General features: G+C 43.9%; 1 protein-coding gene across 2 annotated transcripts in view; it reads left to right on the top strand.

Annotated features, from left to right (window-relative positions):
* The first annotated feature begins 5,058 nt into the window (after positions 1–5,058).
* The window catches only part of VCL (vinculin), a 103,347-nt gene continuing 99,790 nt past the window's right edge, over positions 5,059–8,615 (top strand). Inside the window, exon 1 of one of the 2 annotated variants that reach the window (XM_031949468.1) lies at positions 5,059–5,388. In XM_031949468.1, coding sequence (XP_031805328.1) covers positions 5,221–5,388 — 168 coding nt within the window. In that variant the 5' untranslated portion in view covers positions 5,059–5,220. The remainder of the gene's footprint in view (positions 5,389–8,615) is intronic. The other variant, XM_031949469.1, reaches the window with a different exon arrangement.

Below are 8,615 nucleotides of genomic sequence, written 5' to 3'. Positions count from 1 at the left end.
GGCAAATGAGAGGCAGTTGCCTTGTCTGACCTCTCTCCTCTTCCCTTCTTGCCTCCAATTTGTTTCCTTCCCAATCCACAAGGAACATCTTCATAAGTAAAGGCTGCTTTGCAACTCCTTCAAGTGTTATGATTCACAGCTATGGAGGCTCTCAGAGAATTGACCTCCCCCTTCACCTAGGCATGGTGCTTAACAAGTATCTGAAATCAACTTTGAATTCAAGTCCCAAGCTCAGCACTATCTACCCACTATAGCACTAGATGTCTCTTGGATAGATGGGAAGTAATTTACTGGTTTCCAATTTTTGTTGAAATACACAGGTGCCACCTGACAGAAGATCCATCCCAGACCTGCAGAGTGGATCTCCTCTTGTGAGGGGATGACACAAGGAGACTGAGAGGCCATTGTTGTTTCTCTGACCTCTCTGACTGAGAGGCCGTTGACTTGTCTGACCTCCCTCCTCTTCCCTCTGCCTCCAATTTATCTCAGTCTCAGTCCACAACCCCTCTGTCAGCAAAGGCTGCTTTGCAACTCCTTCAGATGTTATGATCCACAGCTGTGGAGGCTCTCGGAGAATTGACCTGTCCCTTAACACTTTTCCAGAGGAAAGAATTTACAGCAAAATGCAAGAACAGGCACCCTGGGTGCTTCAGATGATGATAGCCACTCGGTTCACTTACCTCCAAATCCTCACCTTTTGTTTGTTTTTCTTTTTGTTCCCAGTGATTCTATTTTTCTGGTAGCTTAAAGACTGGAATAAGGATCAATATCAGCATTTTGGCTGTTTTGTCCCTTCATAAATATGCTGGCTATAACAGGCTTTTACAGGAACACAGAATCATCAGGCTAGAACTGAAGAGATCTCTCTCTACAAGACAATACTATTTCTTCCCTTCTTAACTTGCCTCTCTTGTTTCTCTAACATTTGCTGGAACATTTAGCAAGTTTCATTTTCTTTATCTGTGAAATGGAGATAATGAAAATAGTTATCTTGCCTAACTTCCCCAGGTTGTTGTGATAGTTAATATATTTCAATAAACATTCTTTGAGTCCCCTATGCATGCTAAGGCAGTGTTAGACTGAAAGAAGGTAATGCTTGTGAAGACAGTTTGTAAAATGTGAAAAATTTATATAATTGTAAGTATTATTATTATTGAGCAACTTTCTCCTAATCATGCCCAGAACTCAGACCCCAGCCTTGAGAATCTCATCTAATGAACATTCTGTTGTTTTTCTTCCTTATGATCATTGAAGGCAGCTTTGATTTTATTGATTGATGGATGAGGCAGTCACCAACTCAAGGGATATGATTTGGGGAAAATAAAAGACTCCAAGCCCATTAAAATATTTCTCTTGTTCTGCCAAAGGGCTTGAAAGTCCAATATTATTTCCTCATTAGAATTTCACATTTAAGACCAATATTATATTGAAAATTTTGTCTAGGAGGGGGAAGGAATAGCATATTAAGATTTTATCAGATCAAAATGCATTTAAATTGCAATTAATTTATTGATCATTCAATTAATTGTATTTTTAAATTTTAAAATAACTTTTTATTTTTCAAAATACATACAAAGATTGTTTTCAACATTCACCTTTGTAAAACCTTGTGTTCCCAATTTTTCTTTCTTTCTTCCCACCTTTCCTCTTCTCTAGACAGCAAATAATCCAATATAGGTTAAACATGTGCAATTCTTCTAAGCATATTTCCACATTTATCATGCTGCATAAGAAAAATCAAATCAAAAAGGAAAAAAATGAGAAAGAAAAAAAAACCAAGCAAGCAAACAATAACAAAAATGATCAAAATACTATGTTTTAATCCACATTCAGTCCCCACAGTCCTCTCTCTGGATGCAGAGACTCTCTCCATCACAAGTCTATTGGCATGGGCCTGAATCACTTCATTGTTGGAAAGAGTCAAGTCCATTACAGTTGATCATCACATAATCTTGTTGTTGTATACAGTGTCCTCTTGGTACTATTCACTTCATTTACCATCAGTTCATGTAAGTCTTTCTGAAAATAGTCTGCTGATTGTTTCTTATAGAACAATAATATTCCATTACATTAATATACCATAACTTATTTAGCTATTCCCCAACTGATGAGCATCCACTCAGTTTCCAGTTCCTTGCTACCATAGAAGGAGCTGCTATAAATATCTTTGCCCATGTAGGTCCCTTTCCCCTTTTTATGATATCTTTGGAATACAAATCCAGGAGAGACACTACTGGATCAGAGTATGCATAGTTTTATAGCCCTTTGGGTATAGTTCCAAATTGCTCTCCAGAATGGTTGAATCAGTTCACAACTCCACTAGCAATGTATTAGTGTCCCAGTATTCCTATAGCCCCTCCCAACATTTATCATTTTTTCCTGCCATCTCAGCCTATCTGAGAGGTGTGAAGTGGTACCTCAGAGTTATCTTAATTTTCATTTCTCTAACAAATTTTTTTTCATTCATGCATGCATTTTTTTCATATGATTAGAAATGGCTTTAATTTTTTATCTGAAAATTGTCTATTCATATCTTTGACCATTTATCTACAATTAATTGTATTAATAAAAATAATGATTCAATTAATATATTAATTATGCAATTTATTTAACTTAGTTTCTCTCAGTTTGATCTTAGGCCATACTCACTGGCCTGGTAACTGTTGATAGGGTCAAGAGCCTCAGAAAAATGTAGGGGACTAATCTGTTTTAAAATTTTCCTTTCTTCTAACTCAATGGGAGATCTCCAAAGTCATTCTTAAAATGGTCAGGGAAGAGTAAGAAGTTCATCTGATCTCTTAAGATGAACCTGTGAGAATTAAGAAATCACGAAGTGTTTATTCTCTGTTGAAATGAAAAAGGAACCACGAACATTTCCAAAAAACATCAGACTTTGAACGTTTTTCTTCCTTATCTATTTTAAAGGATCATAAAGGCACGTCAAAATGTATAGTTGTAGTTGCAAATTATTTTCATAGAAGGAGCAAGAAAACTCCGCTTAGTAAAAGGAGGCATAATATTAGAAGAGCAAAAGTTGACCTCATGTCTCAGGTTAAAAACTGTCTTTAAATGGAAGGGGAAGTGGTTACTCTTGTAGCCACACCCCGGGCAAATGGTGTGGTTTCCTAGGGTGGGGAAAGGGGAGCGTGTGTCAGCGTTTGCTAGTGGGGAGAAAAGCCCTTTGTGGTGGGGAAGGTTGTCAGAAAAAGGGAATCTGATGACCTGGGGAGAGAGAAAATACTTTTGTATGTTGGAGGTTTACCTAAGAGGAGCAAGAAATGCGCTCCTGTGTCTATAGAGGTGTTTATGTTGACAGGTTGTGGAGGAGTCCCTGGAAGTATATCCGGCATACAGATATCTGTATGCCAGAAATATATCTGGCATGACATTCAATTGCACAACCACAAAAACTGTCAGGGAAGAGGGGAGGGGGGCAGCAATACCAGAGCTCCTTAGGGAGAAGTTTCGAAGAGACTTTGGTTCAACGTCTGCTTCCATTTTTGAATAGAGGAGCTTGCCTCAAGATGCTCATGTAAACAGGTGGGAGAATATCAGTACCTCTTTCCCATGTGCCCACTTCCCTATTTCTATGAAAATCCCTTTAATAAGAGAATGGGGAGGCTTTTGCATAAGATTAATTTTTTACATAAGACTATAGATTTAGATTTAGAGTTGGGAAGAGACCTTAGAAGTATCTAATTCAACTTACGTTTTGAATGCGAAAGCAGATCTTAACAAGTCCAAGATCAAAAAGGTAAAAAGTGCAGAGACAAAACTTCAACTTGATTACTCTGATTTCAAATATTGTCCATTACTACAGCAGTCTACATATCGCATTTTTATGAAGTGTTGTTACTGCAGGTATTAAAAGCCACATGGAATTCTCTACATGTAGCAACGGAGATAATTTGGTGTCATCACTTTCTTTCCAGTGATTAATATCGAGAGAGAGGGACCACCAGGACAAAACACAAGGAGATCTGTGTTCCCTCATGTCATGGAAGGTGTCCGTCTCAGAGTCGGACCTAGGAAGGGATTTCCTATAGAACTGCAAACTGTTTGCAGAGAGAGCGTTCTTGATTCTTGCAGGGTCTTCTCAAAACGAACTATCGACACCCAAGAGTGTGACTTCATCATTCATACGGGAATAACCGAGTGGATGAGTCCTGCCCATTGGGATGGAGAAGCCTGAGTGAAGGGGAAAAATAAAGGGAGATTGGGAAGCAACTTTTGCCATGGTTAGTTTGAGGCCATTAGAGCTAGAAGAGGCTTTAAATATTAATATTTGATAGTTAAAGGGTTAAAAATGCTTCATGCGAGTTAACTCATTTGATTCTCCCAACAAGCCCGTGAGATGAGTGTTATTATTATCACCCCATTTATAGAGGAAGAAACTGAGGCAAGTGGAGGTTGAGTGCTTTACTCAGGTAATAATTGTATTTAAGTTTTCCGAACTCCGTCCGCTACAACACGAGCTGATTTTACTGCAGGTATTCTCCCTGTTTTACAGGCAAGGAAACTGAGGCAAGCGACTGCTCACAGGTTTAAAGGGGGAGGGGATCTGAGGGGCATTCAAGCCCAGGCGTCCCCCAGACTCCGGGCCCAGCGTGCTGTGCACCCCACCAGTCTTCCAGTGAGCCTATTTTACAGATTTGCAAGATGTGACCCGCGTCTACGGGGAGGACCGGGCGGTAGGGACTCAGGGCGTAGTCGCGGCGCGGAAACCCCCCCCCCACCCCCCCCCGGGGCTGGAGCTGCTGCAGCTCCTTAGCGCTCCTTCTAGGGAGGGGGCGGGGGCGGGACCCCGAGGGGCGGAGCCAACAGTCTCCTTGGGCGCTCCGCTCCCACTATGCCCTTATAAGGCGCGCCCCCTCGCCGGAGCTCGGGAATCCGGCCTCAATCCCTGCGGCGCAGCCCCAATGCTCGGCCCCGCCCTCGGGAATGGGGGCGGGGCGGGCCGAGGAGAGGGCCGCGGCCGCGGCCGCGGCGGGAGGGCGGAGTTGCCCGGAGGAGGCCCAATGAGAGCGGCCACCGCGGTCTGCGCGCAGTGGCGATTGGACGCGGCGACGCCGGGGGCGGGGCGGCCTCGAGGTCGGTTACGCCGAGGGAAGCCCGGAGTCGGCAGTCGCAGCCCCGCTCGCAGCTCCTCGCTCCGTGGCTCCTCGCCGGCCGGTCTCCGTCGCCCCCAGTCCGCGGCTCGCCGCCCCGCTCGCAGCCACCATGCCGGTGTTCCACACGCGCACGATCGAGAGCATCCTGGAGCCGGTGGCGCAGCAGATCTCGCACCTGGTCATCATGCACGAGGAGGGCGAGGTGGACGGCAAAGCCATCCCGGACCTCACCGCGCCCGTGGCCGCCGTGCAGGCGGCCGTCAGCAACCTCGTCCGGGTGAGCCACGCGCAGGGAGGGAGGGAACGGGCAGCCCCTTCGTGCCCCGCCGCGCCGAGAGCCCGGCCCTGCCGCCTCCGCCCGGCCCCCCCCCCCCGCCTCCGTGCTGCCCCCCAAACTTCCCTGGAGGCCCCGTGGCCGCACTGCGCCCGTTTCCCGGACCTTTGTCCAGCCTGCCTCACTTTCCCCTTTATGCTGAGCCATCCTCCGGCCCATGGCTGGACTTGGCTGCTGCTCCTTCCACTCCAGGCTCGCCCTTCTCTCCCTCCCTTTCTCCTCTCCCCCTTCCCCCTTTCCCCTCCTCTCTTTCCCTCCTCTTTCTCTCCCCTCCGTTTACCCTCCTCCCTCAGTCCCCCTTTCCTTCGGTCTTCTTCCCTTTCTCTTCTTTCCCCGCTTCTCCCCTTCCCCCTTCTCTCCCTCTTTCTCCTCCTCCCCTTCCCCCAACATCCCTGAGTCAGTCTCACCTCTCTCCCCCCTTTGGGCATAGGCAGGTCCCAGGCAGTATTGGGTCAGCGCTGAGTCTGGAAGTCAGTCCCGGTTCCGAGAGTCTTCCCCCCCATTGTATTTTAAACCTTCTCGTGCAGGTTCCCTTTTACCTGCTGTCACACCGCTTCCTCCCCCCACTGGCCTTTCCCAGACTCGGGTCCCTCCCACTGTTCCTCCTCCTCCTCCTGGCAGGAAGCAAGATGGAGCTGCCTGGAAAGGCCTGTGGGGATGACCAGCTGGAGCTCTGAGAGCAGGAAGGAAGGGGTCCCTTGGGTTCTAGCAGCCTTTCTGGATGGGGGATGGGGGTAGCCCACCCTCCCAAATAGCGATTTGATTTTTCCAGATGCTATGACTAATTCCCAAAGTGATCGCTGTGGAAGGCTGAGCCCACTTAGAGAGAGAAGGGGGAGAACTGTCGGCTGGATGACACACTAGCACTAGTGACTGACGGGACCGGGGTTCCGTGGCCAGTTTCATACTTTGGTTTTCTTTTGGGCCAGAAAGGGAAGCTTCAGCTGTTGCCTCCTGTGAAAACCCAATCTGGACAAAAATCAATAAGCCCCTCTACAGAGGGATGTGTTTGTGAACATCCTATAAATGCAGAAGGAAAAGAATCCTGGGACCTGGGTGGGACTTTAGTTACTTATCTTTTGGGGGGATACTTAGCTACAGTGTGTCAAGACTACCCCGTAGTCCCTGATGCTGGTTTAGTTAGAGCAGTATGGTCCTTTTAGTTGTTGGATATCCTCCTCTGTCTAATCAGGTCAGCAAATATTAAGTCCCTACTACATGCAAGGCAGTTCGGTAGTGATCCCTGAATTTAAACCATTCTACATAACAGAATCCTAAGGCTTAAATAGTTCCATGTGTGTATTAAGCCAGAGTTCCCGAGGTAAAGATCTTACTTAGCCATAAACTCTTAGTATATGGAGAAAATGAGTCGCAGCATTTTTTTTTTTTTTTAAACAAACTACTTAGCTTTATGGTTCTATGTATACTTCATGGAGGCAATATTGATTATAATTTAAGGACACAAATGAATTCATTCTTGGGTAGTCACTGGAATTTTATAGGATAGCTAAGTTTAAATGGATACATTTCATTATTCCAGGGCTACATTTTGCAATAGTGTGAAAGAATGTAAACTAGCTAAAAAGTTAGTGTATTATTTTAGAATATATAGTATTGTATAAGTTGTTTGCAATAGAGTTAAATCAATTCCAAATTTAGCTGTGGTTAAGACCACTTAGAAAAAAACTCATGTGAAAGTTAAGGTGCCTAGGAGTTTGCAAACATTGAATTGGTTGGTGTTAGGGGAAGGTCAGATAATGAGCATAAGTGCTTCCCTAAGCCTATAATTTTTAGCCATTTACATTACAGTAATGCATAGAGAGAGTAGAGGATCTGTAGGTGTGCTTCCGCTCTTAACCACTGTATTTATGTACATGACCTATCTTCCCAGCCTGGATTGTAAGCTTTTGGATGGAAGGGACTGTATGTACTTTATGCAAATTTGTCTTTCCCTTAGCACCTCTGCCATGCCTTGCACATGGTAGGAGTTCAATGAGTATTTAATTACAGAATGAAGAGGCAGGGAGGACCCTCTAGAAGTTTTGTAAGGAGATTGACACTCTGAGGGTCTAAATAAGGATAGTGATGGGAAAATGGAAAGGATTTGGGTCATCAGCTGTTGAGGAAGAATTAGCAAGATTTGGTGATTTGAGTGGGAAGGAGGAGTACTTAGGTTTTTTAAGGAATGAAATGCCGATGATTACTTAAAAAGTAGTGAGACTTGTTTCTTGTGGTTATTCAGTCTCGTCCTACTCCTTGTGATCTCATGTGGGGTTTTTTATTTTTGGCAAAGATGCTGAATGGTTTGACATTTCTTTCTCCAGTCTTATTTTACACATGAAAAAACTGAGGCAAACAGGATTGAGTGACTTGGTGAGACTCACACAGCTATTGAGGGTCTGAGGCTGGATTTGAATTCAGTTCCTCCTGATTCCAAGGCCAGCTTTTTAAAAACTCAAATACACCACAACTCCCTTATGCAAATGGAGTTTTTTCTTTTTGTTGTTGTTGTTGTTTTTAAGGATTCACTTTGAGAGTATAAATATGTAAATGCTGCAAAAAATTTTGGGGTTTTCTTTTTTTAAAATTGTCTTTGAACCAACTTAAGAACCATATAAAAAATTAGTCTCATTCTTTTATAGTTAAACCAATTTTTTTTTTTTTTTATCCCAAAGGACATAACTTAGCTTGATCACTCTCCTAATTAACCAGAATTGGATTTAAATGACTTTTTGGCTGTTTATAGAAATCACATCCATTCTCAAAGGATACTGAGTCCTCTGACTGAATTAGTGCTCATTTGTATATTTAAGCTTCTGGTATATCTATTTAAAAAATCAGTCACATAGTAAAGGGTGTATCTTTTGTTGTGATTCTGCTTGAGGAGGCTTCTTGTTATTTCTCTTTGATTCTTTACTCCAATGCTTTGGGAAGAGGTGGAGGAGGAATATTTATTTTCTTGTCCTTTTCCTTAATCCCTGTGCAGTTTTAATTTCAATAGTATTTCTAATGGAGCAGTAAAAAATAGCTGGGGGAGGTAAGAGTGTTTAGAGAAGATTGGGCACAAAGAATGGCTGCACACACATGGGGAGGGGCAGCATTATCTACAGTCAGAGTTCAGTTGATAATTTACTACTATGTTACTGGGTTTTTTTCCTTTTCCTGGGGGT

This window comes from Sarcophilus harrisii, chromosome 2 (assembly GCF_902635505.1).
Source record: "Sarcophilus harrisii chromosome 2, mSarHar1.11, whole genome shotgun sequence".
Taxonomy (NCBI): domain Eukaryota; kingdom Metazoa; phylum Chordata; class Mammalia; order Dasyuromorphia; family Dasyuridae; genus Sarcophilus; species Sarcophilus harrisii.
Note: the sequence above shows the minus strand (reverse complement) of the source record. Positions and strands in the feature narration are given on the sequence as shown.